The 10,585-nt window shown below is 44.8% G+C and overlaps 1 protein-coding gene across 1 annotated transcript; it reads left to right on the top strand.

The window, feature by feature from the left end:
- Positions 1 to 6,773: 6,773 nt before the first annotated feature.
- LOC123445061 (pentatricopeptide repeat-containing protein At3g02650, mitochondrial) lies at positions 6,774 to 8,833 on the top strand. Its single transcript, XM_045121987.1, has one exon. The coding sequence runs from the start codon at positions 6,837 to 6,839 to the stop codon at positions 8,538 to 8,540; it is 1,704 nt and encodes a 567-aa protein (XP_044977922.1). The 5' UTR covers positions 6,774 to 6,836; the 3' UTR covers positions 8,541 to 8,833.
- The last annotated feature ends 1,752 nt before the right edge of the window (positions 8,834 to 10,585 follow it).

Raw genomic sequence — 10,585 nt, 5'->3', positions numbered from 1 at the left:
ATATTCCCTTCCTTCATATCGATGATAGCACCAATAGTCCTTAGGAAAGGTCTACCAAGAATAATGGGACATGAAGGATTGCAATCTATGTCAAGTACAATGAAATCCACGAGTACATAGTTCTTATTTGCAACAATAAGAACATCATCGATCCTCCCCATGGGCTTCTTGACAGTAGAATCCGCAAGATGCAAATTAAGAGAACACTCTTCAATCTCATGAAAACCAAGAATATCACATAAAGATTTTGGAATCGCGGAAACACTAGCACCCAAATCACACAAAGCATTGCACTCATAGTTTTTGATCTTGATTTTGATAGTTGGTTCCCACTCATCATGAAGTTTTCTAGGTATAGAGACTTCTAGTTCGAGCTTTTCTTCAAGAGATTTCATCATAGCATCTACGATATGCGCGGTAAAGGCTTTACTTTGGCTATAAGCATGTGGAGAGTTTGCAATGGATTGCATCAAAGAAATGCATTCAAACAAGGAGAAATTATCATAATTCAATTCCTTGAAATCCAAAGTGGGAGTTTCATTACTACCCAGAATTTTGACTTCTTCTACTCCACTCTCCACACCTTTATCATCAAGATAGGTGGACTCCGAATCATTGGGGCGTTTTTCAATCAAAGTGGATGCATATCCAGCCCCTCCATAAGTAGGTTTGACACGCTAAAACAAAGATTCAAGAGGAGACACACCAAGCACTTTAAGATCTTCGCGATTTGCATCACTAGAACGCACCCTTTTAAACCATTCAGGTCTAGCGCGAATTTGGGCGGTTCTTTCTTTGCTCTCATTCATGGAGATACGCATAGCTTTCAAAGTTCCATCCAAGTTGAACTTGGGAGGAGCGCATCTAACTTTCAAAGCATCAATATCACAAGACATCCTATCAACGCTCTTAGCCAAATCATCTATTTCGAGTAGTTTTTCCTCTATGGACGCATTGAAAATCTTTTGAGAGTTGATGAACTCTTTGATATTACTCTCTAGATCAGAGGGTAATTTGTTATGATTTCCATACGTGTTGCCATAGGAATTGCTATAATTGTTAGAGGAGTTACTAGGAAAAGGCCTAGGAACATAGTTTCCTCTAAAAGCATTGTTGTTGCCAAAATTGTTCCTACCAACGAAATTCACGTCCAAACTAGCGTTGCTACTCTCAATCAAATAAGATAGTGGCATGTCATTAGGATCTACGGTAGCGTTTCTACTAGCAACCAAATTCATCAACTCGTCCATCTTAGCACTAAGCGAGTTAATCTCTTCTATAGCGTGCACCTTTTTGCTAGTAGGCGACCTTTCAGTGTGCCACTGAGAGTAGTTGGTCATGATATTGTCTAGGAGTTTTGTAGCGACTCCTAACGTGATTTCCATGAACATTCCACCTGAGGCGAAGTCCAAGATATTGCGAGAAGCGAAATTCAAGCCAGCGTAGAAGATTTGTATAATCATCCATAAACTCAAGCCATGAGCAGGATAATTTCTAATCATAAGCTTCATCCTCTCCCAAGATTGTGCAATGTGTTCATGATCAAGTTGCTTGAAATTCATGATATCGTTACGTAAGGAGATGATCTTAGCCGGCGGAAAATACTTGGATATGTAAGCATCTTTGCACCTATCCCAAGAATCGATACTATTTTTAGGCAAAGAAGAAAACCAAGTTTTTGCGCGATCTCGCAACGAGAAAGGAAAAAGTTTCAACTTAATCACGTCATTAACCACATCTCTTTTCTTTTGCATATCACAAAGCTCAATGAAGGTATTGAGATGGGATGCGGCATCTTCACTAGGAAGGCCAGAGAATTGCTCTTTCATAACAAGATTCAGCAAAGCTGCGTTGATTTCATACGATTCCGCACTAGTAGCGGGAGCAATCGGAGTACTAATAAAATCATTATTATTAGTGCTCGAGAAATCGCAAAGTTTGGTGTTTTCAGACATGATGTCTTCAATAAACAAACAAGCACACAAGCAAGCAAGAAACCGGCAAACGAAAACGGCAAGGGCAAGAGAAAACGACGAAGGAGAAAGGCGAATGAAAACGGCAAATGTGAAGTGGGGGAGAGCAAAACGAGAGGCAACTGGCAACAAAAGTAAATGCAAGAGAAGAGTTTGTGAGACCTGATAGATCTTGATTTCTCCTCCCTGGCAACAGTGCTAGAAATACTCTTGATGGCTGGTGTGTATCCCTTCCAACGGTGCCAGAAATAGTTGTGTCGACGGCACCAGGAATCCTTCAGCTGCGGCTACGCCTTAAGGGACTTCCTAGTCAAGTATGCAAAGGATTTCCCCCGTGGCCTTGGAGCCTTGCGTTGGTGTTCCCTCGAAGCGGAAAGGGTGATGTAGCACAGCGACGGTAAGTATTTCCCTCAGTTTGAGAACCAAGGTATCAATCCGGCGGAAGAGTATCTCAAGATCATGCACAAACACAAAAGTTTGCACCCAACGCTATGTAGGGGTTGTCAATCCCTTATAGATTGTTTGCCAAGTGAGAACTGAAAGCAACAAAGTAACAAAGCAAAGTAAAAGCGGAGTTGTAAACGATGGATGTGAATAGACCCGGGGGCCGTAGTGTTTACTAGTGGCTTCTCTCATGAAAGCAAGTAGACGGTGGGTGAACAAATTACTGTCGAGCAATTGATAGAACAATGCAGAGTCGTGACGATATCTATGCAATGATTATTTCTATAGGCATCATGTCTGAAACAAGTAGACCGATACTTTCTGCATCTACTACTATTACTCCACACGTCGACCGCTATGCAGCATGCATCTAGTATATTAAGTCCATAAGAACAGAATAACACCTTAAGCAAGATGACATGATGTAGAGGGATAATCTCAAACCAATGATAAAAACCCCATCTTTTTACCCTTGATGGCAACTACTTGATGTGTGCCTTGCTGCCCCTACTGTCACTGGGAAAGGTCACCACATGGTAGAACCCAAAACCAAGCACTTCTCCCATTGCAAGAATCATAGATCTAGTTGGCCAAACAAAACCCAAGACTCAGAGAGACTTACAAGGATATCAAATCATGCATATAAGAAATCAGCAAAGACTCAAATATATATCATTGATAATCTGATCACAAGTACACAATTAATCGGAACTCGACAAACACGCCGCCAAAGAAGATTACATCGGATATATCTCCATGAAGATCATGGAGAACTTTGTATTTAAGATCCAAGAGAGAGAAGAAGCCATCTAGCTACTAACTACGGACCCGTAGGTTTGAAGTGAACTACTCACGAGTCATTGGAGGGGCGATGATGATGATGAAGAAGCCCTCCACTTCCAAAGTCCCCTCCGGAAGGGCGCCGGGAAGGGTCTCCAGATGAGATCTCGCGGAAACGGAAGCTTGCGACGGCGGAAAAATATTTTCGAGGCTCCCCTCATTTTTTGCGGAATATTTGGGAATTTATAGGCCAAAGATCTAGGTCAAGGGGCGGCCAGGGAGGCCACAAGCCTGCCCACCGCCGCCTCCCCCTGGTGGCGGAGTGGGGGCTTGTGGGCTCCTTGGAGCCCATGGCTTGGCCCAAAAGCCCCGTGGACTTCTTCTGTTCGGGAAAAAAACCATTTCGGGGTTTTTCTTCCGTTTGGACTCCGTTCCAAAATCAGATCTGAAAAGAGTCAAAAACACGGAAAAAACAAGAACTGGCACTTGGCACTGAATTAATAAGTTAGTCCCAAAAAGATATAAAAAGGTACATAAAACATACAAAGAAGGCAAGATAACAGCGTGAAACCATCAAAAATTATAGATACGTTTGAGACGTATCAGGGTCCTCATAGGAGCCCCGAATCCTTGCAATCCGAGATTGTATGCTAGCCAAGATTGCTACCGGATCCATATGACATCTTCCGCATGATAGCACGAGAGGAAGCTCCTTCCAGGTTTCTCCATCGTCACTGACCGAGTCTGATGCCTCAAATCGTCAAACTAACTCTCCTTTTTTTACCGGGGAAGGGGAGGGGCTTGAAACCAACTATGCTACACGAGATCAACAACCTCCTATTCTCTTTGAAGGCCATGGAGAAACCACCCTCCAAGCGGGGAAGGAACCCGCATGGCACGGGAGGAGGGGCGGGGAGGGGGAGGGTTGTAGGGCTATCAAAGTCGTCGCATGTGCCCCGTAGGGATGGGAATGTGCCGACCTAGATCTGGCCTTGGACCCGACGCCCCAAGGCCAATTTCATAGGCCACATATCAACTTATATAAAGAATAGCATGTGGCCTCGTTTCTTGATGGGTAATTTGGGTCGACCCAAATTCTTGCTTTACATTGCCTCATGGACAAACGAGCTGTTCAAAGTAGGCATAATTTAATGGAATCCAACTAGTGTAAGAATTAAGGTTTCTAAGACGTGGTTAATAGGAAAAAAATCAAGTCCTGTACTTGTGGTTTTGTACTTGCACATCTTTCTGACAAATAGCAAGACAAATTTGTTGTTCATATGCGCGAGCGATCATCAAAAATAAAACGGCAAACTACGTCGTAAAACGAGAGTTTGTTACTCTATGGATGCTTGGATCCTCAAGATCAAATAGAACATTATTGACTCCAACTCAATTCCAGGAGTTTTTTTACTCTATGGATGCTTGTGCATAATTTCCTCTTGATGATCTTGTGGAGGATGACACTATCTAGAAGCACTCTAGTGACGAGATATATTTGGCATCCACCATGTATAAAGCACAAATTCTTGTAATGACTCTTTCCCCAATGGATCACATGCCATGGAAGGGTTGGGCTCCACCAAAAGTCAAGTTCTTTTCTTGGCTCGTGATCCAAGATCGTATTTGGACGACCGACCGCTTGAGGAAGAGGGGTTGTGAAAATTGTAGGCTTTCTCACTATACAAGAGAGTAGGAAACCAGGTCACATCTTTCTAGAAATGTCCCTTCTCCTTCGAGAGTCTCGCGTTTGGTCCTTGAGAAAGTTGGTCGTCCACATGATGAGACTTTGACTTGGCACAACGAGGACTCCATGTTGGCTTGGTCGGGCAAGAAGACAAATGCTAGAACCACGAATAGATGCATGAGGGCATCCCTAACCATGCATGTTTGTCTCGTGGACCCTGTGGATTGGGAGGAATGCTAGGGTCTTCCGGCACAAGAGTGCATCGCTCCACATCTAGTTGCACTTAATTGTCTATGAGGCTAGGCTTTGGGATAGCGCGGGTGCTAAACACCTAGGGCTTATTGTATCGAGTGAGTAATTGTGAGGCCATGATACTGGATCACTTGTAAAACTCGAACTTCTCCTTTTTAATAGATGAGGCAAATATCATGCCTCCGTTTTGAAAAAAAGGACAAGCCAACCTATGCACCTCATGTGTAAGGTGAATACATTTCTATTGTTCTAAATGCAAAAGATATCTGTGATACATGAAGAAAAATGACTAACAAGATTTACTACTAGCATACATGGTTGGTAGTTCTAGCAAATACTTTTGTATAACTTATTTGGTCTTACTATTAATTTTCTTCTATCATGTGCATTTTTCCATTTCCTAGTAGGTATATTGGCCACCTGAAGGAAAGAAAGCTCAAGGACCAGGTGGCTAAAGACTCAACTGAAGTGATTCGTAAGGCTGTCATGCGCATGCTTCCCCAGAATAAATTGCATGATGTAAGTGAAATTTCATTTATATGTTAAACCGAGTATTTGAAGAAAAGAACAAAATCTAGTAAAATACCATACGATCTCTTTTCATCTGTGTGGTTACAAGTGCTTATTATTCAATGTATATTGAATTACTGATGAGCCGTAGTCTATCTGTTCCCTCCCCAAACTACCATTTATCATGTACTAGTTTTATGATGGTATTATCATTTAGCACCCTCCCGTCTTGATTCTCCAGGATAGGGATCACAAGCTAAGGATATTTGCTGAAGGCGAGCATCCATTCCACCACGCCAAGCATGTGAGATGTGCCCCCCCCCCGGCAAGACGTGCGATGATGAGGGCATAGAAGAAAGATTAGGGCATGGCAGCTAAGAAAGCCGAGGGAGAAGTAACTAAGAATGGCAAAGTTGCGGTCGCTGCATAAGTCACCTTCAAATGTGTGTGGACAATGGAGACCAATGATCTTCTACCCGATGCATTTTCTGGATGATGATGTGTGTACCTTTTATCCCTTTGACATGTAGTGTTTCATGTTGAATTTCGTAGACATGCTGCACTATAATCTTTATCAAGCCTTGTTAAGGTAGCCAGATTGCTCAGAAGCGTACTGAGTTGAGTTGAGGATGCACTAGAACTTACAAAAACTCAAACTCACTTTGAATTTTATTTTCTTAAACCTGCAAGTGGGATCTTGTATCGCAAATAAATTCATCGCATTATGTAGAATGATGTAGGTTCACATTCATATCTTGAATGGAGCACATAACTCATACGGTCGAGCTATATAACTCACCCTATTTTTGTCAAAAGGAATGTTACAATACTATTTCTCAAATAAAAGTTACTATTCTATGAACATTTTTGAAGGTAAAAGAAAAATCAACACCATTATTTCCACGATTAATAACTATTTTTAAAAGAAAACCTTGAGATTCAACTTTTTTCTTTGAGTCCACCTTGAGATTCAACTTTTTTTTGAGGGAAACCTTGAGATTCAACTAGCACAAATAACTTTCATGGGCATCAGTAGTACTAGTGGCCCAACAATAGCCCATTAAGGCCTTAAACCCTAATGCGAAACCTTTCACTGCCTCTCTCCCTCAACTCCCGTGCTCTGCGTCTCCACCACACAAGACAACCACCACAGCACCTCGCCGCCGCCGCCGCCGCCGCCGTCGACGACGATGTGGCGTTCCCGAGCTCGCGCTCTCCTCCTACTCCGCTCATCCGTCCCCAGGTCGCCACCGCCGCCGCAAAATTCACTTCGGAGCTTGACCCGAGCCCCGCCCCCGCCACCACGCCTTCTCTCCCGCTTCCTCTCCTCCTCCTCCCCGGAGGCCCTGCCGGACGCCCCCTCCTCTTCTGCGGATGCCCTCCAGGATGATCCCTTCGCCTTCGCGCCCGGCGTTGAACCCGGATCGGCTGATCCCACCGAGGCCGACGAGGACAACCTGGCCGCGCTCTGGGAGCAGGATGCGGGCGACGCCAACGACATCTTCGTCTCCCCCGCCTCCCCCGACACCGCTGACTCAGAGGCCAGCGACCAGGAGGTCGCCCGCGTCCGCGCCGTCGTGCAGTCCACCCCGGAGGACCAGATCCCCTCCGCCATCGCCGACATGGTCGTTGACTTCACCGAGCCGCTCCTAGCCGCCATCCTCCTCTCCGCCGAGAACTGCTCTGGTAAAAAGCTACTCCTCTTGTTCAAGTCTGCTGGGAAGAACAACCCTGATGTCAAGAGCCTTGCCAATCTTGACATCGTCGCGAGCAAGGTTGCTGATTCGGCCGAGATTGACAAGATGGACGCTTACATGCTTTGGGATTTGGTGAAGGAAATGGGCAGTGTGCCTGGATCATTGAGCACCCCACTGTTGAACAGAGTGCTAGCAATGTTCTGGAAGCTTCAGAAATCGAAGGCGGCGCTGGAGGTGCTTGACAAGTTCAGTGAGTTTGGCTGCACTCCGGACGGTGACAGCTATTATCTGGCGATTCAAGCGGCTGGAAAGAAGTCCATGGTTGGCGCCGCATGGGGAGTTTGCGAGAAGATGATTAGCTCTGGGTGCTTCCCTGATGGGAAGAAGACTGGTGAGATTGTGACCTTCTTTTGCCAGGGGAAGATGGTGACGGAGGCGCATTCAGTATACCTAGCAGCAAAGGAGAAGAAGGTTCAGATTCCAACATCAGCCTTGGACTTCCTTGTTGGTGCTTTGGCGAAGAATGATGCGACCATCACTACGGCTCTGGAGCTGCTTGGGGAATACAAAGGAGACTCTCTTAAGCATGCGGGCAAGTCCTTTGCTGCTGTTATACATAGTTTGTGCAGGATGAAGAATGTGAATGATGCAAAGAAGCTGTTGATGAGGATGGTGAATCTTGGCCCAGCTCCTGGTAGTGCAGTGTTCAACTTTGTCATCACAGGATTGTCTAAAGAGGGAGAAATGGAAGACGCAAAGGATTTGATAAGAGTGATGGAGAGCCGAGGGCTGCGCCCTGATGTTTATACATACAGTGTGATAATGAGTGGCTATGCAAAGGGAGGCATGATTGATGAAGCCCATTCTCTACTTCGCGAAGCTAAGAAGATCCATCCAAAACCAAGCAGGGTTACTTATCACATTCTAATCCGTGGTTACTGCAAGATGGAGGAGTTTGAGAAGGCCCTGGAGTGCCTAAAGGAGATGAAGGAGGATGGGTTGCAGCCAAACATGGATGAGTATAACAAACTCATCCAGTCGTTATGTCTGAAGGCTATGGACTGGAGGACAGCTGAGAAGCTCCTTGAGGAAATGGAGGGCAGTGGGTTATGCCTTAAGGGCATTACCCGCAGCCTCATAGCAGCAGTCAAGGAGTTGGAAATGGAAGAGGCGTCAAAAGACAGCCAAGAAGCATAGTTTCTCTAGGATACGCTTGAAGTGACACAGCCACTAATCAGTTTTGCGGAATCACCCTCTTTTTGCTCTCTGCATCTCTGGTGAGGTTATGAAAAACACCATCTTTTGTACTTGTCTGCTTGTTGTTAGATGCTAAAATAATATTGCATTTGTATTATAAATGCTGGACCTGAACGGATGCATATTTAATTTTGGTCTAGAGTTTCTGCTTCTTTAGAAGTAGAACCAAGAATTTCCATGCAATTTTTTATCCAATCTTCATGACGATTCAATGGAGGATACATGTTTGTCTATTCCCAGCATCAGGCCTTGCAAACCGAAAAATGGATTCTTTTGGAATGTGCCTAACAAATCAAAAGGGAAGTAGTAAAAAGAAAAACGTGTTGATGCAGCAGCAGGTACCTGTTTGTACTTTGGTGCATGATATACAAGAAGATGCCTATATGCTGTTATCATGTAAAATATCGGAGTTACAATTGCTACTATTGTTAACCTGTAATTCATAGGCTTGTTGGCCATTGGTGTCTTATTCAGGGAAGATACTCCCTCCATTCCCTTATACAAGGCCACCATTGAAAATACATTTTGCATCTATATAAGGCCACCAACAGTAATCGAGGTAACATTAATGATGTTTTCTCATACTAGCAACTTATTTAATAATTGCATGCATGTATTCATAATGACAGTTGGCTACTTTCTTCTCACTCATTCGTTGCATGCATGCAGCGTATTAATGATTCCGGTTAACGAAAAGAAAACTTGACTTTCAACCCGGTCATTAAATTTTGCCTTGGTACCTGTAATATGAATTTGTGGCCTTGTATAAAGGAATGGAGGGAGTACTTGATTGATCTGGTTTTTAACGACATGTCTTTACCAATTTGATCTGCTATATAATGGAGTACTTTTCTGGGAATGAACTTGATTTATCACTGATGTGTATGAGTGTATCCACATACAACTCTCCTGGGCAGTAATCTGTTTATCTCTTGTGCACAATTTGGAGCATGGTATAGTTGCATGACTATAACATAGGGTTCGTCTATTTGATGAGCTTACTGTCAACGATTTTGTATTTTAATCGGTTTCTCTTTTATTTGTAATCTGTTGAGAACACAGAACCGTACCTACCGAGTTTTGCATTCCATGTCACTTCCAAGCTTAGTACCTACCGAGTTTTGCATTCCATGTCACTTCTTAGTTTACTGCAGTCGTTGCACTTCCTCTACATAGAGCAGGCTTAATTCCCGGCCGCTAGCGCTGATGGGTTACAGTCCTAGGGTAGGGTCATAGGCCTGCCCTATAGGTCCTACCCAAGGACTACCCTTCATAAAGGACAAGGCCCTTAGACAGTTCCGACTGAACTAAGGACTCTCCATCATCCAGTCGGTGACGATTCCCCATCATCCAGTCGGTGATGAGCATTCGGAGTGTACTAAACGTACCGACTGGATTCCACTCTGTATATCGTAACCTCCCTGGAGGGCAACGGTCATACGTTTTCATACGCCATTAATAGCATTTAAGGCATACGCTACCTGTAACGTAGGCATTTATTCGCCACTACTCCACCCCTGTCCACCGGACCGCTGTGAAGGGCAGCGCACTCTATATAAGCCGCCCTTCCCCACTGGTGCAGGGGTTGGCATTTACTGTAATCCATATTCCACTCGACATCAAGCTCCCAAGAGCACTGAGACGTAGGGCTTTTACCTCCACCGTATAGGGGCCTGAACTCATACAACCTCGCCGTAGCTAAGGCTCTGCCCATCCTTTCGTACCCTACACATCTACTGTCAGACTTATACCCACGACAGTTGGCGCCCACCGTGGGGCAGGCGTCTAAGCGAATTCCGGCGAGTTTGCGACTTTATCTTTTCATCATGTCGTTCGGCGGAGATTTGTGCATGGGTCATGAGATCCTCTTCGGCGCACTCTCCTTCATCGTCGACGATTCGGCATGGCTTCGGGATGCGCCTCTCGACGTCGAGGCGCTCCCCAGTCGCGGGGCTACGCACTTCCGTGCCGGCGCCCGCGGCGTC

Source organism: Hordeum vulgare, chromosome 3H, assembly GCF_904849725.1.
Source record: "Hordeum vulgare subsp. vulgare chromosome 3H, MorexV3_pseudomolecules_assembly, whole genome shotgun sequence".
NCBI lineage: Eukaryota > Viridiplantae > Streptophyta > Magnoliopsida > Poales > Poaceae > Hordeum > Hordeum vulgare.
Note: the sequence above shows the minus strand (reverse complement) of the source record. Positions and strands in the feature narration are given on the sequence as shown.